Raw genomic sequence first — 22,217 nt, 5'->3', positions numbered from 1 at the left:
CCCTACTATCCGCCCTTAGCACACCAATATCTTATCTAACAAGTCAAGATTGTGCACCCTGCACAAAAACATTGTCAAGGCCCTGTTCTGGAGCCATCTAGAATCGCACAATACAAAATATTCTTGGAAATACAGTCACCTCCCATTCTTCTGACATGGCCGAGCCACTGCAATCTCCTCTTCTTAATAGTAGTTTCTAAGCGCGTCAGTACTGTGTTCTCCGCTACCTCTGCATTTGGTATTCCATCTTCTCACCTTATTTTCAGGATCTTATGCAGACATCTGATGTGGAAGCTGTACGGTCTCCTGACGTGCCTAGCATATATAGTCCATGTTTCTGAAGCAAAACACAGGGATGACAGCACACAAGTCTTGAAGATACACATCTTCACCTTACCTGATAGTTTGCTGTTATTCCATGTGTTTCTGTAATAGCTCAAAATTCTTAGCGGCTGTTCTGATTCTATTAGTCAGCTCAGCCTGAAGGTCAAGATTCCTGCTCATTGTAGAACCCAAGCAGCAAAAACTGTCAATAATAAATGACAGTTTGGGGAGAATAGCATGTCAGGTATTGGTTCTTTCACCCCTTGGTACATGATCACAGTCTTTTTTAGACTAATTGCTATCCCAAACCTCTTGCATGATTCAGAAAATCTGCCCACAGGCTTTTGCAGGGAAGATTCACTGTGGGCAACCAAGACCCCATCATCTGCAAACAAGAAATCTTTTAGAACCAGGTCTTTCACCTTTGTTTGCTCTCTAAACCATGTGATGTTGAACAAGTCTCCATTTGGTCTGGTTTGAAGATAAATGCTATCACTGCTGTCCTTCAATGCAAGAAGCAGGAATGAAATTCAGGTGTTAACAAGCACAGGGACTAAAATGCACCCATTTCACCCCATTGTTGATGCCAGAAGTGTATGATTCTTTGTTTTCATACACTAAGGTTCCTTCATACCTTGATATGAGCAAATAATGTTCAGCAGTTGGGGGGGGAGAGGGGGGGCAACCCAGTTTCTTCAGACTGTAAAAAGGCTCTGTCTGTTGACTGTATCAAAGGCCTTTCTCAGATTGATGAAGGCTATGTACAGTGCTATTCATTTTTGCTACACTTCTCTCATAATTGCTTGACTGAAAATATCATATCAATGGTGGCGCATCCTGAGTGAAAACTGCATTGACTTTCAGGATAAATTCTTTCACCTAGAGACTGCAGCCTAGGGAGCATGATATGAGTGGCAATTTTCTGACTATGTTCAACATGGAGATACCCCTATAATTGTCACAGTCGCTTCTATCCCCTTTGTTTTGTAGAAATGTACAAATCAAGCATCTTTGAAACCTTATGGTACCTGCTTCCCCTTTCCAACACAGCTGTATAACATCATGATGCTTTTAAAGTAATTCTTAGTTGGCACATTTGTTGATTTCAGCAGGCAAATAGTCATTCCTGGATGCCTTGTTCCCAGGAATTGATTTAATAGCGTTCCACAAATCTTCTAATATAGATTTGCTATCCAAATCTATCATAACTTCAAACTGTAGTAATCCTTTTATGTTTGATTTTAGTCTCAATGGAGTACAGAATTCCATAGTGTTCAATCCAATACTCAAGTTGTTTCTGTTTATCAGTAATGACAATTCCATTTAAGTCTTTCAGCAAAGCAGTTTTCTTCTTGACTGGACCAATTGCTCGTTTGATTCCTTCATACATTCCACAGTTATCAGATGTGTCAGCTACTTTCTGAATATCATTACAGTATTTCAGCTAAAAATCTTGGGCAAACCTCTTAGCTTCTTTTTGCATTTCTCTTTGAGCCTCTCAGATTTTCCAGGGTTATGGTGTTGGGAAATTTTTTATAGTTGGTTAGTGCTGTCCTTTTGTTCTCAACCAGTGGTAGAAGGGTGCTCTTCAAACCAGTCTGCATTTTTCTTGCATGTTTTGCCAAAGACTGTTACAGCAGCATTGTACATATTAGTTGTTAAGCTTTCCCAAGCCTCGGTGGCTCAGTTGTTAGGTAAACTTTTGCTTTCACAACTTCTTTTAATAGTCTGCATTTTTCTATGTCTTCAGTTTGGCTGATGTCTATCTGAAAATGATTGGTAGTTTTGTTATGGTGGATCTTTTTTACATTGATTCCAATTTTGCAGCAGGTTAAGGCATCGTCAGTGTCACAGTCAGCACTGTGATGAGACTTCTTTCAGGTGGTTACACCCAGTCAATGCTACATCTAATCGGTGCCAGTGCCCTGAACTTGGATGTTTCCACAATGTCTTTCTTGTGACTTTCTTAGCAAAGTAGGTGTTGGCAACACAGATTTTGACTTGCACAAAGTTCTAACATCCACTGGCCCTTTTCACTCATATTACCAATTCCATGTTTGCCCAGAATAGCAGTCTAATTCTTAAAACTACATCCAACTCTTGCATTTAAGTCACTGAGTATTATAATGGTCTCATTTCCTTGTGTTTTCTCAATCTCTTCTTCAAGTTTTTGGTAGAATATATTGTCTTCATTGCTAGCTTGAGGGGTAGGTGCACAGACACTAAACAACATGATGAAGCCATTCTGTGCATGCAGTCTGAGCATCATGCCTCAAATAGGTACAGCAATAGGGCTTTTACAGAAAGATAGTAACCTGTTTCTAACAGCAAAGCCTACTTCCTGCTCTCTCCTTCCTCCTGCTAGTTTTTCATGCCAGAATATGGTGTAATCATTTTCTTGGATAGAACTTGTATCTGACAGCTGAGTGCAGCAATATCAATTCTGAGTCTAACCAATGCATAGTTTAGCATTTTTTGTAAATCGGAGTCCAAACTGAACCCAGGGGTCAGAATTCAAACATTCCAACATGGAAGTTGCTTTATCATTTTAGCCAGTATAGATCACACCAAGACCTTCTTTGTGTATCGCCTAGGTAAGAGTTATACAGGTATTAAGCCTATTTCCCAGATTCCTTTTCCTTGCATTTGATGCTCCCACCCATACATTGCAGTATTAAGTGGGCACTGCTTTAGGCCCAAGACCACATCTTGATTAGGTGTACAGCATAGTGACTGCATTCCATCATGTTGCTTCGGCTCAAACTTTGTCTGTTCAGTGTGCCCTACCTTCTGGTGAAAGATGCACAGTAATGAAGTTTAAGTGGTCAACCACAACTTTATTATTTATCTACGAATAGTAATCTAACTCCTACAGAAAACTTCCACTCAGTTAATTGGTCTCATTTGAAAAGTAACTGACTTATGCATACAAACATGAAGAAAGGTCAGCTCCTTCTAAGCATCATCTCCTATTCTCAAACTCAGAATTAAGTCTAGCAGCTAAAATTCACAAGAAGGAATGAAAGTGCAGGTGAAGAATGCTTTAGTCTAAGGTCTCCCTCTAGTCAACAAGACTATGGAGGAACGAAGGCTGCCCTAGACCTACCATCCCCCGCTTTAGACCATTGAGACAGAGTCCAAAGGCCAGACATTCAGTGCCTCAATGGTTGTAGTTTCTGCCAGAGAACAACAGATTAAACATGTTGCTGACTACCTAATGCTTCAGCAAGGGCAAGTTTCTGTTAGGGTGATATCCCTTAGCCTGTTTCCAAGCAAGGAGTACCCACAATGCAGTTGGGGCTAGGGTTTTGAGGTGACCTAAATTTGCTTTACTCTGGAAGTTTTAACATTGTGATATTTTATACGAGCTACTATGCCAAAAGTAGCCCCACCAGGTTGCCAGCAACCCCTCCAGCTGGATGCAATTTATGGTCATATGGTTACACACTTTAACACAGAGTAGAAAATCTCTCAGAACAGGCAGAAAAGGGCAACCAGAATGGCACATAAGAAAAATTACTCATTTATTAGTATGGTAAGTAAAATGCAGGCATTAATAGGACCTAAAATCAGTAGAGAGATTGAGGACAACGAGGACAAACTACAGGCCCAAGGATTTAATCTATTCTGCTGAAGATATAGATACCAGAAAGGAATCTAGCTCTATTATCTTAATGTAACTATATTCAGTTTTGCAGTGTCAACAGGGCTAAATCAAGTGATCTCATTTATATTACTAAAAAAACAACCCAGTAACTATTACTGAATGCACACAGGGAACAGGATTATTAAATAAATATATTCTGTTTTTATATAGGATACATTTAGGTATAAAGACCAAACTAAATAATGTGAAGGGAAGGGTAAGATTTCTGAAATATTTTGACAGAAAAATACATTTTCTTTGCAGGCTGCTTAAAAGTTCTTTGTCATTACCACATGCTGTGCTGTAGGAAATCAGTATAATCTACACTGAATTGCATTGCTTTCCTATACCTATTAGGTACATCTTAATGACCTTTGCTGTAGCAATGTATTCTTTAATGTACACCCAAGTTCTGTCATGAATCTATACTAATTATTTTATACCTGGTAATAAGGGTTTTGGGGACTAGAAAGTGGGGTCTAACCCTAGATTTCAGACTTTATTAAAGTTTATTCTTTTAAAATACTAAAGACCATTTTATTACGTGTTTTTATTATTTAGATTAACACAACTTTATTATTCAAGGTTATTGCCTATGTCATTCTTTTATACAATTATGCCCAATTTTATATACCACATTTTAAATATCAATAGTCATTTAGGGTTACTTAGCTGTTCATTTTAAAAAATTAGAATAGTGATTAGCACTTTTGATTTGACTTCAGATATTAATGTGGTCTAATATTGACTTGATTAGGAAATATGCCTTCCTACATTGAGCTAACCCACATTAACACATCAAAATGCTAGCAATGGATATTTTAAGGCATTTAAAACCAGAGATTGGAGAGTTGGATCCTAAGTAATAGGACAGGAAACTTTTCACCTCTAGGTCTGCAGTAAGAAAGGAAGTATTTCACATCTTGGTTCACCATTTTAGCAGTTTAGAAAACCACAAGAATAAACTGCTTGTCCTAACCTGGTTTCTAGTGTCGATGACCACAAAGGTCAGTAGGTAGTACTGTACAGTAGGCAGACAGTAACTACTGCCAGCAGCAATATCAAAACAGAATTATTTATGAAAGTAAGTTATTTTCTCTTTTCCAAACATGATACTCTCCCCAATATTAATGGAAGACACGCTGGGTGGTAAGAAAGCCCACTGAAAGTCTACAGTTCCCATTTTGATGTTAAAATGAGAAACAAGAGAAAGAACTGTAAGAAGTGGTCATTCATGTTATATTAACCAACTTATTTTAAATTAATAAGTAACAGATAATCAAATTTGCTCCAAACCTCTTCTTCAGCAATCCCTCGCAGTTGACGCTAATTGCCTGTGCGTGATTTCTTTTAGTATGGAGAAGCTGCTGCACATCAGCTTCTTCATGGCTCTTGACAGAAGGGGACCTTGATCCATTGACAAGGAGACCACAAAAACTGGGGACCTTGTTCCACTTCAGCCTTTATCTGCCTTCACAACCATAGAGATTCTAACATCTTCTTCCACTTGCTCTGCTGTTGAGAACTTGTAGACCCATGGCTGGTGGCTGGGCAGGCTTATTATAGTGGCTACCTATACTCACTGTGTCACAGCACCATCAAAAGATTTATGTGACTTTTCAGGAGGTAAAGCATTGCCATCTGCTGTTCTCCCCACATCCTGGTGGTTCTGCCACTGCTTAGTTCACGACTGCTTATTCATTAGTTACCCTTGCTTATTTCACAGCTAACCTTCCCTAAAAGTCATTCCATTCTCTGTCACCTGTGGACATGCTGGGTAGCAGTACAGCTCTGCCCCAAACCAATAATATGGACAGTATCATATATCTTTGTAGGGTTTGCTTACATAGAAGCAGTCAGAAAAGTAAAGGTAAGTCAACTAAAGGAGTGAAGTTGATACCACTTCAAATAAGCTGGGCTAAGCAACAGAGCAGGAAGTCTCACTCAAGCATGAAATGTCTTTTATTGACGCAGCTTACCCCTGAGGATATAAAGTCCAGTGTATATCTGAATATGAGCATACACACTGAGGTTTAATACATTTTATACATATGTGCATTGACTTCATACTTTTAGATGAGTCACTTTATCTTTCCTGACTGCCCTGTGTAGAAAAGTCCTAAATCTATAATACAGCACATTTAGTGATTCTGAAACATCTCAATTTTACCAAAAACCATGATGAGCTCTACATTATTTTAAAACAGCATGTTTCACATAATGTAGGAAGTCATCCCACCACACATATTCCACTAGGCTATACTCTCCTGCCTATATCTGTGTTTGTATGGTTTAAGTAGAAACCAAGTCCATTTAGATCAGTACACTAATTCTAAATGCACACAAACAGAAGTTTTGAGAGGCTGATGATTTAGGAGATTAGACATACCTTTAATAGCTGATTTTGGTTAGGATTATAGGCAGCTACTGAAATGCATATAATGCTCTTATAGAATTTCTCTCCCAAGCAGGGGAGGGGGAAAAAGGGGAAAAAGAAATCTTATGAGATTTCCAATTCAATATCTAAACCAAAAGGATTTATTTAAATTGAAGCAAGTAATTTTTAGATGCCTATCTGAATGAAACCACCAGGATTTTACCCACTACTTAATAAAAAGTTGTGTGTGAAAACTAAGATATATGACTGCAGCACATAAAACAAAGCCTCAATAAAAGCAGTATCAGAGCAGTACTGCTCAGAATATTCCATATATTATTTTTTTTAAATATTAAATTTCTTCATGCCACTTGCCATTATGCCAAAACTTCTTGTAAGACTTAAAAAAAATCTCTCTCCACATTATGTTTACTAAGAAAATATCAGTTCATCTCTCAAATAAAAGATTAATTTAGTATAAGAGCTGTTCTGAAGCCACAGAAATTTAAAAATATCTACTTCAAACCAGAATGAACTATTTAAATCCTAGTTTTCAAACATTAAACTGAATATCTAAAAAAAAGCCATCATTTGACCTTGAATTAGAAAGCTTAGCAGAATGAAACTTTCTGCTCCTTCTATTGTGGAAAGGCCAGCTCTCGCCAGCCCTATTTATATATGAATTATAGTATCATAGAACTGTTTCAGCAAAGTTTCATCAACCATGTAACCATAACCATGTTCTGATTACACATACAACAGATTGTTTCTATGAGTGCACTTATAAAAGGACTCAAGAATTCTGGATAGTGTTCTTTGAATAAAGTGAGTTACCCTTCAATTTACAGATTAGTGGTTTCTTGTTTAAGGCACAACATTCAAGTTCCACAAGGAAAATGCTACATTTTAGGAGTCAGGAACTCCATCCCAGACAGAAAGGTTTCTATAAAAGGGTCTTATTTTGTTCTGGGTTTTATAAATGTTGCGTGTCATCACTTTACAAATTTGGACAGGCCTGGATTAGACTTCACTGCTGGTCTGATTCCTTGCCAAACCAAAGACACTGATCTGCAGGTGAGTTGGTCTGTTTCAGAGTGACCTGGTCATACAAATGTCTCTGGACTTCAGACAGATGGAAATGAGATGGACACTCCCTAACACTCTCCTGATTACTCTAACATCTACCTAGAATTGCAAACGGACTTATACTTGGAAGAGGATTTTTCTGACCATGTTTTGATGTTCAACAGGCTGAATAATTAATATTTTGAGATCTCGTTAGCCGCAGTCCTTATATAGTTAGCAAGATTTTACACATCAACATCTATGATTCCATAAGCTCAGGGACAGCCTAGAAAGGTAACTAAAGTGAAAGAACACAACTCTTACATATATCAATATAATGAACAGTCATATGCCTATACTAGTAAAACAATTTAAGTTACAGGCTACAAAAATCTATGCTGGAAACTGTCCTGTTAACAGTCTTCAATTAATATACCTTTGACATCTTTATTTAAATATTTGACCTAGAAACATGATAAATATGATGAGGCAAACGAGCAACAATTAAGGATTATTTCTACTTCTCTCTCAACCAATTCAACGCTTCCATAGAAGGTAGGGTAGTTTTTACCCAAGTAGAGATTTCTGGGTTTCTCCTGCAAATCTATTTATAAAAAAAAAAAAAAAAAAAAAGACTGTTCCTAAATCCATTGCTAATGAATTTTATGCAATATCTCAGATCCCTTTCCTTATTAAATAAAAATGTCCAGGATGACAGTTGTTTATATGCTACTAAACTGTTATAAATCAGTTAGCAAAACATTTGTTCAAGTATTCTATTTTCACAGTGCCTTTTACATGCTAGAATTTTTATATTATTTCATTTCTTGCTACCTTCCATCATCAGTCAATTTTATCAAAGATGAAAATCTTTGTAATCCCTTAGAGCAGTGGTGCCCAGTGTTTTTGCCCTGCAGGTTGAACTGGCAGTGCCTGGTCCATCTGCCAGCCAGGTCTGGCATGCAGGGCGGGCACGGTAGGGCCCAATCTGGCCATGGAAAGAGGTGCGGGGGGGCGCATCCCAGCCCTAATCCAGCCACACAAGGGAGGAGGCATGGCCCAACTCTGACCCAGCTGCATGGGGCTTGGGAATTTGGCAGTAGGGGAAAGATGGTAGTATTAATTGCCATTGTTCCCTCAATGTCAAATTTAACTGACCCAGGGGCTGGATATCATGGTTTCTTAGGCTACCAGGGCTTGAGAACTCCTGCCTCAGAGCACCTTTAGGTAAATTTTATCTTCCAGTTATAAGAGTTCCTTAAGCACTTTGTGCAGCTGATTTTACTGTAAAGGAAGAGGTATTATCTTATAATCACTTTTAAGAAAAAGAAAAAATAGTAGTATGAAGAACGCGGTGAAAAGGTAAAAAGTCAACAGGTAATTGATCAAGAAAACAAACTATTCCTGTAGACTGAGGCTTGGTGGTTAAGAAACAGCCAATCAGAGTGTGAATACAGCGTTGGGACAGGAGGTGGGGTGTGGCGGAATGCTGACATGATGGCAGGGACACAGGGGACACTGTCCTCGCCTCCCCTGCCCTGCTCCCTGGAGGTGGCAGCAACAGAGCGGATGGAACAGGGTGAGGGGGGGCCTTACCCCCTCTGCCCTGCTTCCTGCGGGCAGCAATGATGGAGCGGGGGCAGGGTGAGCTGACACAGGCCAACACAGTGGTGGTGGGGGGAGGAGTGGGCTTGAAGTGGCAGCAGGCGGGAAAAGAGTGGGCCCAGGCCAACATGAAAGTGGTGGGGGAAGGGGAGAAGTAGGTCTGGGCCCGCCACAGTGGGGGGGGAGAAGCGGGGGTGGGGAGCATCAGTCCCAAAGTGGGGGTAGAAGCTGGCCCACCGTGACAGTGGAGGGGGTGCGGTGGGTCCATCCTGACCCGACGCAGCAGCAGTGGGGGAAGGGGAGGAGCGGGCCTCCTTCCCCCTTTGGGACTGGGCTCACTCCTCTCTCACCCCCCCCAAGTCCGCTCTTCCCAGCCCCCCACCGCTGCTGCGTCAGACCGGGCCTACTGTTCCCCCCCCCCTGCAACAGGCCAGCTTCCCCCCACCCTCAGGCCCAGTCCTTCCTCACCCCACCCCACATCAGGCCCAGGCCCGCTCCTCCCCTCGCTCCCGCCCCAGTGTGGGGGAGTGGGCCTGGACCCCAACTGGCAGAAAGGAAGCGGGAGGGCAGGCCCAGACTGGGAGAGCAATTCTTGACAGGCAATTGGCTAGTTTTTTTACTAGTTTTCTTTGTATAGAATCTCATTATTGGAGGATGATCTTAAATTTGAATCCATCACCACTGAAGTGGGGAAAGCCATGATACAGGACAGAAGGTACGGGAGGCAATAAGGGGCCAGGTGGTGGAGGAAGAGTCCAGGTATGTTGGTTTAAGCTACAGCAACAAGTTGAAGACTAATTATAGCATCAAAGAACTCCATCCGTGTTCTAGTAGGAAGGTAAATGGAAAACACCAAACTGAGCAGGTGCCTCACTTAAAAAGCAATGCAGTACTAATCCAATTAGACCTGTACCTGTCAGTTGATAAAACAATAGTCTATTATTTTTGAAGGCTTGTGTCACTATGGAATGGGTTCAGTATGAAATGCGCAAAATCTGAATCCCTAATCTTGGATTGTTTTTTAATCAAAGTTTCATGCCTTGCAAGCAAATGAATAAAGTCCCTCAACTCCAAAACAAAACAACAACAAGGTTTCAGAAGCAAAATAAGGTGCTGAATGCTTCTCAGATAGCATGAGGAAAACAAATTGTAGAAAGAAAATGCTTATAAAAATGATAGCTAGGAGAATAAACAAAAGTGCAATGTAAAGAATTGAACAGGTTTCATGTAAAATGTATTTATACAGAAATAATTCACAGAAAGAATAAATTAAGAGACACATGCAAAGCTTCTCAATCTGAGGATAAGTTTACATTGCAAAGTAACCTGAAGACCTAAAAAGAAGAGCATAGTTTCAAAACAATCTGCCACTAAGAGAAATGGCATCTTGGGTAACTTCTTCTCATTACGCTTTCCAGAGATCAGACCTTGCCGCTCTGAAGGAAGGCAGTTTTTAACTTCAGACATCTTGGTGTCAGTTGCATATAATGCACAAAATCTTATTCTTTAATTCCTGCCAGCTCAATGCAGAAGTAGCTTCATATACTACTCTTTGGATATGCACATATACCGCAGGTTTATATACCAATATTTTATTTCATCATAATCATGTAATTTGTATACAGCAAGAACTCTGATTTTTTTGTAATAAGAAACGTTTCATTAATACTTTTTTCTATGTAATACTAGAAGTCATGTGCATCAAACTATATGCACCTTGCAGCAAAAATTTTTGTAATGTATCTTTGCAATATAATTATTCTTCCTTATGTCAAAAATCAGGAAGAGAGATGTGTGGCTACTCTGGAGTAGTTGCCTCAAGATTAGGAGGCAGATAATAGATTGTTTTCCTTCAGCAAAAGCTTATCCCAGGAAGCATGTAGACAGATAGAACCTAAACAACCTAATTTGTGCCAGAGCAATTTCTCTCTCAATTCTTCCTGGGGTAATTCTCCATTTAAGTTACTACCATTACAGAAATGTAAAACATGTTATCTGCCTTTTCCCTGTGTTATAAAAAATATTAGTAGTTACTAACAGTGCTCTTCACAGTATCCTTCTATTTGATCATGCCAGGAAATCCAAATACTAAACTAACACAACCATTTCCAGTCAGATTATGATGTCATAAATCTATAAAATAATAGTCCACTGTAAGTGTCAAGCATGCCTTACTAAGTTCTTGGGGACACAAACCATCTTTTTGTTCCGTTACTACGATGACTAATAGCAGCTTGTCCAAATTAATGGAGTGGGCACCTACACATAAGTGCAATACAAACAAAAACAATAAGCATCAAAACTTCCTGAAAATCATCCCCCATTTTAAGAATGGCAGATTCCTTACCCCCAACACTTAAACAACATGTATCCATTAGAAAAATACAGTAAAATATGGTTAATTCATCACTCCAAGCGAAGTGGTTATATGACTGTTAGTAATCCATGAGTGACTAATAATGAGTAGGTGAACATTTTAAACTTTTTGGTGAATGTATTTCTGCCTGCCATACCAAGTGAAGAATGATTTTTGACATAAGGAAGAATAATTATATTGCAAAGATACATTACAAAAATTTTTGCTGCAAGGTGCATATAGTTTGATGCACATGACTTCTAGTATTACATAGAAAAAAGTATTAATGAAACGTTTCTTATTACAAAAAAATCAGAGTTCTTGCTGTATACAAATTACATGATTATGATGAAATAAAAGATTTTTGCCCTGACTTTTTTATGCATTCATCTCTAAAATAGAAGATAATTCTGCAAAACAGAAGAGTAGATCATCTGTCTTACTGAACTAAGAAAAGCTGAAGAGCATCCAATGCACTGGGATCATCAGATACCTTTAGAAGAGATATGGAGGACACCTTTAAGCAGACTAATTATCCGAAGCAAATACCATTGAGATTTACTATGTACATACACTTGGAAATGACTAATTATCTTTTAACAGATGGTGAATTAGCCAAAGGGTTTTGTGTGTACAAATGAGTAGGATTCAGGCAGTGATTCAGAGCAATACTGTGATAACTAATAAGGGCATAATGGGAAGTTATCCCAAAGACTAATTAACAAGATTTCACTGTATTGGATATAAATATGACTCAGAACATTAAAGCTGGCAGTCATGATGCTGCTTTGACTTTGCAATTATTGTAGAAAAGGACACATTTTGGTTGCAGCAGGCATAAATCATTCCACACTTCCAGTTCTAAGCATGATTTATCCTTTTCAACAATGACTGTAAAGCCTTCATAAGAATCACATCCACTAACTCAAATGTTCCAAGTCACATCTAAACAAGATAAAACTTTCTGAATTTAAAAAACTAAAAGGCCAGTCAATGAATTGTCACATAAGAAATAAAAGCAATGACAGACTTCGCTGTTATCAAATACCACCAAAATGAAAGGAAGCACAAGTTCAGGGTTAGATCTCATAAATATTAGGAAATGATGGAGGCAGAGACACAGAAACACCAAGAAAATGTAGTTAAGAAGAAATCATTCCACACATTAAAGACCTCCAGATGAAGCAGCAGTTACTTGTCTCCCAAATCTTCCATACAATAAAACAGGGGTACTGAAGCAACTCTGGGAAAATTTTCAGATGTATGTAAATGATGTTGTAGTACAAAACCTATTTTCAGAAGCATCTCAAACACTTATGAACCTAAGCTGAACTGACGTATGCCTTTGAAGATAGGACTGTGTTACTTTGGACAATGTAGTTTCCCCGTATTTTCAGCAATCTGCTAATTTTAAGAAAAATAAAAGTTAGCTACTTTTTACAATTCTCCTTTCAAAGTAACAGAGCTCAAAATATCAGATAGATTTCTACGCTTTCTTGTGCATTAATGAATATACTTTTCCTTAACAGTCAGTTACATCTGAACAAAAGTACTGAGCTAGGGACAGACATTGAAAAAGCTGGAGCCTGAATTGATTCAATCTTTGCAGGTTATTCTATCCTCCAGAGAGTGAACCAGCTTGCAAGTGGATAGATGATTGGCACATGCCTGCAGTTCCTCAAGCCAGAAGCCTGGGGGCACTAGAGCAGCCCTCCCTTCCAGCAGCAAGGGGGGGGGGGGGGGGGGGGGGGGAAACCATGGCCAGGCCCCAGCAGGCCCACCCCAGCAGCTCCCTGACAGGTGGTAGCAATCATGGCACACGGGGCTGCCCAGCCCCAGAGAGGAACTCTTCCCCCTCCTCACTCTTCTCCACCGCTGCGGGGCCAGGTGGGGGGCCCTGTTTGGTGCTGGGGGGGGCTCTTTTCCTTCCTCCTCCCCCTGTGGTGGGGTGGGGAGGGGGGATCTGTGAAGCTGCCTGGCCCCAGAAGGGGACTCTTCCCCCTGCTTCTCCACCACCTCCGCAGAGTGGGGAGGGGGGGCTCTATGGGATGCTGCCCAGTCCCAGAGGGGGACCCTTTCCCTCACTCCTTCCCCACCCAGGGCAGGGGGATACTCTCCTCCATGCTGGGGGGAACCCTTCCCCCTCCTTCTCCTCCTCACAGAGGGGCAGCGAGAATGCACAGCTCATCCCCACCGTGCCCCACTGGAAAGAGGCTCACACTTGTGGAAACTCCCCCCTTGCTGCTCCAGTGGCCAGGTGAGGGCACAGCCAGACACCACCAGCTGGGTGGAGCTGGCCTGCGGAGGGGTTTTGTCTGGCCCACAATGCCCTTGGTACCACTTGGCCAAAGCATCACCCCTTGGGCACACAGCTAGGGCTGCTCCACAGCGGGACTGTCTTTCTCAGCAGCCCAGCTGCAGCATCTCTTAGCTGCTATCACTGGCCCCAGCCCCGCAGTACAGGCAGGGACCAGCGCATACAGCCCTCACCCCATGCACACTGTGCCAGCTCCAGGCTCGTCCATCCAGGCTGAGCAGCTGTGGCACAGGAGAGAAACTGCTGCTCAGCACAGGACAGAAAAGCAGCCCTTCCCCCACTCACTGGCACTTCCAGATGCAGCCATGTCACCTCTGTCTCATAGGGCCCCTTGTGGGGGGAGTAGGGATAGAGGTTATTTCCACTCCCTCAGGTGTCCAAAGGAAGAGACAGCAGGGGGCTTATTCCCCTGCAGGGAGCAAGTGCAGCAGCAACTGCAAGCAGACCCAACTGCTGATGGAGTAGAGGGGAGACTAATCCCCCCTCCTTGCTCCCCTCTGCCTCAGGGGCCCCGCTGCTTCCGCAGTGAGGGGGAAGCACCTGGCAGACCCAATTTGGGTCCCTGCCGGTGGGACAGAAAGGAGGGAATCAAACCCCTCCCTGGCCAGACCCCATCCCCTCCCTATCCCTGCTTGGGCTCAGAAGCAGAGGGGCGGGGCCAGCCTGGCTGGGCTGGAGCAGAGAGCCCAGCCCAGAGAGCATGCTGGGATTCTGGGGGTCTGGTTTAACTTAAAATCAGGAAGGATCTGGGCCAGACATTGCATAAACCGGTTTGAGCCAAATTAGTTGAGCCAAATTAGTTAAGTCTGATACTACATTCAACCAGGTCCATCTCAAACCAGTTTCAGCCATTCGGAAACTGGTTTCTGTGCACTGAATGTCTGTTCTGTTATAGGCTGAAACCAGTCTCTGATCACTTAAACAAGTTTGTGTAATGTCTGTCCCTCAGCACTGCTGACTAGAGAAGAATCACTTCCCTTAATTTACAAATGACACTCCTGTTCATACAACCCAGTATGTTCTTAGCTTTTTTTTGTTTTTGCGCAGAACTAGAGCACACCATTGACTCGCACTCATCCTATGGTCTACTGTTAGCACTAGGTCTCTCTCTTCAGTAATGCAGCCTAGCCAATCATTCCCCAGTCTCTATTTGTGCATATAATTATCCTGTCCTTGGTAAATGTCATCTGATTGATTGAAGACCATTTCTCCAGTCTCTCCAGGTCATTCTGTATCTTAGCCCTACCATTCAGAGTATACGCAGTTCCTACTAACTTGGTGTCATCCACAAATTTGCTAAGCATGCAATAGACCCCCATCGTCTAAATCACTAATGAAGTTATTAAACGATACCAGACCCAAGACAAACACTTGGGGAGCCCCACTTGATACCTCTTCTCAACCGGACATTGAGAAATTGATGACCACTAATTGAACACAATGGTCCAATCAGTTATGTATTCACCTTACAGTACGTTCATCTAGTATACATTTCCTTTGGCTATTAATGGAAATGTCATGGAAGAGAATATCAAAAGTTTTGCTAAAGTCAAGGTATATCACATCTACTTCTCTCCCCCAAAGTCCAAATCAGTTTGGTTAGGCATTACTTGCCCTTAGTGAAACCATACTGGCTGTTCTTGATCATCCTGATCTCCTCTAAAGTGCTTCACAATAGGTCCCTTGAGGACTTTCTCCATGATCCTTCCAGGTATCAAGATCAGGCTGACTGGGCTACAGATCCTTCCTCTTTCCTTCCCTAAAGATGGGTACTATATTTGTCCATTCCCAATTATGGGGGACCTCACCCGACCTCTATTAGTTCTCAAAGAGGCTAGCAAAGGGCTCTCAAATTACCTTAGCCAATCTTCAGTACTCTAGGGTGCATCTCATCCAGTCTTACCGACTTGAAAGTACCTACCCTCTCTAAGAAATCCCTAACCTGTTCTTCTACTACTCCAGACTCTTTGTCCCCATCAGCATCTTTGTCACCAACTGTACTTATCTTCTGGTAGCCACCCTTGTTTGTGAAAACTGAAGGAAAAAAGGCAGTTAAAACTTCTCTATAGAGTATCTATGGTTTCTCTGGTCTTTCTCTGACATACATGTAGAATCCATTTTTATTGTTTTTTCTGTCTCTCACCAACTGCATTTCAAATTGTGCCTTGACTTCCCTAATTTTCTTCCTGCATGCCTGTACAATACTTTATACTCCTTCCTAATACTATGACTAAGTTTCCACTGTTTATAGTATTTTTTTCTGAGTTTCAACTCATTGAAAAAATTGCTGTCTAGCCAAGCTAGTCTACTGTTGAACTTCCTATTCTTCCAATGGATCAGGATAGCTTGTTCCTATACTCTTAAGGGGGCCTCCTTAAAGTAAAGCCAGCTCTCCTGGATTCCTTTTCCCCTCAGACTCATCTCTCAGGGGATCCTTGAGCAGTTTGTCCTCACTCACTCTAGCCCCCACTACACCAGTCCCGAGAGCAATCAGCACCAGCTGCAACGAGAACTATCAGTGGGTGCGGGGAGGGGAGCATGCCTCTTGCTGCTCCATGCCTCCCAGGAGGGTTGTGAGCTGAGGGGCTGTGTCAGGCTTTTCCCAGGGGCTGCATGCCTCTAGATCTGCACGCAGGATGAGAGCAGGCTGCCGTTGCAGGCTGGGACTGGCAGCAGCACCAAGCTGACTCTTCCAGGTGCTTGGCATGCCCACCCTGAATACCGGGAACAGTCCAGTGCCTCCACCGGCCCCAGCCTGCAGCAGCAGCCTGCTGTCATCCCACATCCAGATCCAGGGGCACTGGGCTGTTCCTGGAGCTAGGCATGCCTACCCTGAACATCAGGAAGAATCAGCCAAATGCCGCCACCAGTCCCAGCCTGCAGCAGCAGCCTGCTCTCAACCCACACACAGATTTGAGGGAACACGCCCCTGGGAAGAGCCCAACAGCCCCCCAGCCTGCAAGAGGTGCGTCCCACCCCTTTTCCCCTGCACCAACTGACAGTTCCCATTGCAGCTGGCACCGGTCACTCCCAGGGCTGTTGCAGTGAGGACTAGGGTGACTGTGAACAAGCTGTGCCGCATCCTGCACTGCCTGACGCTCTGCTTGCTGCCACTCCCCCCCAGTTCCTGCTGCAGCAGTCTCAGGAGCAGCTGATTCCAGCTGCAATGAAAACTGTCAGTGGGTGTGGGGGGAGCAGGGCATACCTCTTGCTGCTCCGTGCCCCGCGGGAGCGCTGCAGGCTTGGGGGCTGTGTCGGGCTCTTCCCAGCGGGTGCATGCCCCCAGATCTGTGTGTGGGATGACAGCAGGCTACTACTGCAGGCTGGGGCCAGTGGCGGCACCAGGCTGATTCTTCCTCAAACTCAGGGAGGGCACACCAAAAGCCAGGAACAGCCCAGTGCCCCCAGATCTGGATGTGAGATGACAGCAGGCAGCTGCTGCTGGCTGGAGCTGGCAGCGGCACCAGGCTGTCTTCCTAGCACTCAGGGAGAACATGCCGAGCACCGGGAACAGCCCAGTGCTGCCACTGGCTCCAGCCTGCAGAGGCAGCCTGCTATCATCCCACATCCAGATCCGGGGGCATGCGCTCCCCAGGAAGAGTCTGACAGCCCCCCAGCACACAGCCCTCCCAGGGGGCGCAGAGCAGCAAGAGGCACGTCCCGCACACCCTCCCCCCCCAGCACTCATCGACAGTTCTAGTTGCAGCTGGCGCCAGTCACTCCTAGGATCACTGCAGCAGGGACTGGGGGGAGTGGGAGGAAGCGGAGCCCCAGGCAGCACGAGACACAGCACAGCTTGTCTGCACTTACCCTAGCTCCCACTCCACTGGTCCTGGGAGCGACCGAAGCAAATGACACCAGCTGCCTGCACCATTGCATGGTGCATCCCAGGAGCTGGGGTGAGTGAGGACAGATGGAGCCTAGGCGTGTCGGGACAAGAAGAGCATGGTGCAGCCCCAGGAATGGCACCCCTCCTTTCCCCTTCCCTAGTCCCAGCCTCACTCCCTCACCACCTTGGGAACATACCCGGATTTGTTACATTATAAAGTGGGTTCGCTTTATGTGAGGGAAACCTGTATAGCCTATGGCGGAATGTCTGAATTGGCCCCGAATTTCTCCAAATTGATTCGGAGGCTTCCAAATCAATTTGGACCTTTTAATGGGTCTCCCAATTCGATTCAGATTTGGAGATTCACCTGCCAAATCAGGCCAAATGTTCTCCGGATCGAATCAGCTACCAAAGCTTTGCACAGCCCTAATCTATATCTCTATTAGACAAGGAATAGCTAAGGAAAAATGATGACCCATCCGTCTGGAAAAATGTAAATATTTCTACTTTTTAAAATATAATTGAAAACCAGGGATATCATCTGGCATGACAGATGGGTGTATAACTAGGGGGAGGAAGTCATCTCCATAATATACACATATTCCCTGGGGATTCAACAGAAATAACAAGGTATATAAGTGATGTATTGGGAAAAAGTCCTTTACCTAGGGAAATGCCAGTGCCCTGGGGTTAATACCCATTTCCCCAGCTGATGGAAGCTGGGATAATCAACAAAGCAAGCAGAGAAGCTGCTTGCAGAAAACACTTGGGGGAGCTGGTTGGTTCACTGATTGGACAAGTACTGCTTTTTAGTAATGAAAGCAGGGTGAGAGAATGTTTTCAATTATTTTTTCTGTAATCTATTTCTTGAGCTTGCAGTTAAGCTTGTATAATATGCATTTCTTGGTTAATAAACACTTTTTGTCTTGTATTTATATTACTGTCTGTGATAAGAGTGATTTTCAGAACAACTGATGATTGTAGGTCATTTCACAACTACAGGGAGAGACCGTAATACTTTACAAACAAGGGGAAAGTCCCATAAATTGGCATACTTTCTTTTCTAGAGCTGCAAGGCATGGAGTGAACAGGTGAAACTATGGACTGCTGGGGTAAGAAGATATGTCATGGGGTAATCTTAGTATGATCTCAGTAGACATCAGCAGAATGCTGGAGAAATGCATGGTGCCAAAGGGCACCTCAATATCACATCATAGAAACAAACAGATCTAGAATTTTGAACGTGGGGGTTGTGGCAGTGACCTGGTTGTGTCTCTTGGCAGTGAAGAGTTGTGTCTGCTTGAAAGAAACGCTTGCTAAGCATCCTGTGGCGGTTGAACCAGGTTTCTGTCGCTTATCTATGTATCGCAAAATGTGTTACAGCTAAGAAGTTTAGTTGAAAGTAGTTTAAAGGAAACTGTTTGTGGTAAAGTGCTTGCTAAATACTCTGTGATGTTCAGGCCAGGCGTTTCCTGTAATTTGTTAATGCATTATAAAATGTTTGCCATAGCTAAGAGTTTAATTAAAGTTTAAAACCTAGTTAAGGCTGGCTTTGTTAGTGATGGCACAGCTAAAATTAATCATATAAGAAAAACGCAAAGGCTTGTATTGCTATTGGTTAATCATATAAGGAAATTCTGCAGCATGAAGATTGTGAGTGGCTGTGACCCGACAGCATAGTTCAAAAGTTATAAATTTGCTGGCACATCCAGGAATCAACAGAAGGGCCACGCAGTGCAGTAAAGGAAGCTAACTCTGTAAGGAGGAGCTGCTGACCTGGATGCTGTAGGCTGGTGGATTTTAAGGAGCTCAAAGACTGAATACCAGGGTTCTTCCCGGTACCCTCCTGGACAGTGCAGATTGGGGACGTCTGACTTTGCTGGAACTTGAGAGGTTTGTCATATACCAGGCATCAAAGGGGACTGCCGATAAGTTGTTGACTTGGAATTTTATTGTCTGTCATTGTTGTCTTGTTATATTATGTATATTTGTGCGCTTGTTAGATCAATAAACCTTTCTTACCTTTTTACTCCCAACCACTCTCTCAAACCCAAACCCTCCCTCAGCAGGCAGCTAGGACAGCGGTATAGATGATGTGGTACATTGTCACATATAATATAACACATTTTTCTCCAGTTAAAAAGAAACTAGAAGCTTTAATAATATGCTTGGGGCATAGCACTGTATTATCCAGTTTAAGATCAAAGCAAAAACAAATATCACTTTATAAAAATGCACACTAATTTGCTAGATTACATGAAAAAAATCAAAAACACAATAAACTAGGCAAAACAAGTTAAAAGAAATTGTTCTATCAGTCCTGTAGTATGACAATTAAATGCACATCTCTTACTCAGATTCATAAAACAGAATCTAGTCTTCACAAGCATTTTCACACCTGAGTTAAGGTTTTTAGGTAAAGATAAGAGCAGTCTGCAGGGCTGTGAAATAGAAGAGAGAGATTACCAGAAATGGCTAACAGACCACAAAGTTACAGTAGAAAGGATAGCTTGATTAATGAAACATAAAGACCATTAGAAAAAGAAAGCTTTTAATACCTATGGAGTGAAGAAAGATTAGCAGGAATCAGGTAGATTACAATGAGCCAAGAAGTCAATTGATTCCCTTAGCACTGTCCATATAGAAATGCCACTGCCCTTCCTGGGCAGATGGTTTAAAGTTTGGGTGGAGCAGGAATCAAAAGGGGATTGCAACTGTACCATAACACAACCCCCTTCACCACCAGATCTGCCCCTGCATAAAAGCACACTCCATTTGTTACAATAGGTAAGGAGTAAAGCGTTCTGTAGATTTTCAGATTTCAAGCTGAGTTTGTATTGTGACTAAAACAAATCTACAACACGAAAAATAAAGAATACATGAAACAGGCACTGGACCTAATTATGCATGAAACAATCACTGGACTTAATTATCCACTTACCAGGATTCCTATTAAGTAGGGGTGTCAAACTCACTTGGGCCCCAGGCTAGATCCAGGCCATGGGACTCCCAGCAGGCCAAATCCAGACCACAGGACTCCTAGTGGTCTGGATTCAGATCAAGGCACGAGGGATACTGATGGGGCCACTGCAGCAGCAGTGGTATGAAGTTTGGTGGGGGCAGGGGCACTGTGGGGTCTAGCAGTGGCAGGAGTGGGGGAAGTATAGCATCTGGCAGCAATCAGGGCAGTGCAGGGTCCTGGGGAGGCTGGACTGCACAGCCCAGTGGGAGTGGGAGCACTTCAGGGTCCAATAATGGCTGGGGACAGAGGCTCCAAGGCCCAAATCCAGCCTGCAGGCAGTACATTTGACACCCCCGTTCTAAAGTAACAGCAATGAATAATGAACAGTAGTGAAGTGGGGTTACAAAGATGGTATAAAATGATTAAGGGATTAGGTCCATTATGTCACTTTTAGCATAGCTTTTTGAAGTAAAAAACACACTTTAAAATAGCACACCAGCAGCGCATAAGGCATGGCAGTTATAGCAGGAGAGCAGCTCCAGAATTACACATTAACGAGGAAATAATTTAAGTCTTCAGATAACGTACCCTACAACACCTCAATAATAGTTTTTAAAATCTTCTATTAGAAAGTAGAGATTAACTATGGATTATAATATATCTTGAATATTTTGATGTGATTGGTAAAAGCCAGTTTTAGAAAACTCTTTGAAGAGATTAGAACTTCCATCCATGCCCTTGTGTCCATGCCCTGCACGATGTACTATCAGTCAATCCAGAAATGTACTATTTTAGACCCATTCTCACAAATAGCTGAGAACTGACATAAATCAAAAATCGCTGCGTGATTGATGCCTGCCTTTTCTAGAGGGTAAAAGTAAACAGAAATAATTTGGGACTTCTAGTAACATAGACTGTCAACAAATCTATTTCAGCACTTAGTCTTTGATTTTGGGATGAATGTTAACTCATATTAAAGAGGCTACTGCTCCATACCAGAGACTTCTCTAGACATCATTTATCATTTGCTTTCTTAACAAGCTAATAGTGACCAGTCAAAAAGTAAAATCTTTGAACCTCACCTTCAGCTACCAATATCCTGGACACCTCCCAACATAGGTCATTGAATATACCAGTGTCCACAGCTATTTATTAATAAAACTGTCCATAAGTGATTTTAATTACCTTGGACATGACTTCTTATCTAAAATAATGATTCCCCAGGTCATTATGTTGACTGGAACCATGAATCTTTTGACCAGTATGAGAAGACTTGACAAATGCAGGAAAACAAGTTTTCAGAGCACCTGAACCAATAATACAGATCTTGCTTCACTAATGCAAAACAAAATATAACTATTGAAATTACTTGTATTCAAAGTGAAAATGCTAATCTCATTTCCACAATTTAGACTTATCATAAATTCTATAACAGAAATTAACCAGAAACTGATTGAGCCACTTCTCCCAAAAATTTAAGAGAAAGATTTCTTCTTCTTTTTTTAAATACTTTGGAGGTACTCAAGTACTACAATGGAAAGGGCACACAGATAGGTTGCTGCACTTCTTCTCTCAGTAATGGGAAGCTGTGATCTGATTGACCATGGAATGGAGAACTCCTGTAATCCTGCAAGAAGATAAAGCAACTGCATTTAGGTAAAATGATTCTTTCCCTCCTCATGCTTAGGTGCGCTTGCAGGAATGTACCAAGTATAGAGAAGAAATCTCGTCTTTAT

The 22,217-nt window shown here is 42.4% G+C and overlaps 1 protein-coding gene across 4 annotated transcripts in view; it reads right to left on the bottom strand.

Moving 5' to 3' along the window:
* The window catches only part of TBC1D22A (TBC1 domain family member 22A), a 432,230-nt gene that overhangs the window by 137,841 nt on the left and 272,172 nt on the right, over positions 1-22,217 (bottom strand). Inside the window, exon 12 of one of the 4 annotated variants that reach the window (XM_059725896.1) lies at positions 21,931-22,108. The exons of the other annotated variants lie outside the window; for them this stretch is intronic. Coding sequence (XP_059581879.1) covers positions 22,010-22,108 — 99 coding nt within the window. The 3' untranslated portion in view covers positions 21,931-22,009. Of the gene's footprint in view, positions 1-21,930; positions 22,109-22,217 lie in introns of those variants that run through there. 4 annotated transcript variants of the gene reach the window in all.

This window comes from Alligator mississippiensis, chromosome 4 (assembly GCF_030867095.1).
Source record: "Alligator mississippiensis isolate rAllMis1 chromosome 4, rAllMis1, whole genome shotgun sequence".
Classification (NCBI taxonomy): domain Eukaryota; kingdom Metazoa; phylum Chordata; order Crocodylia; family Alligatoridae; genus Alligator; species Alligator mississippiensis.
The sequence above is the reverse complement of the archived record's forward strand: the minus strand, read 5'-3'. Positions and strand labels throughout refer to the sequence as shown.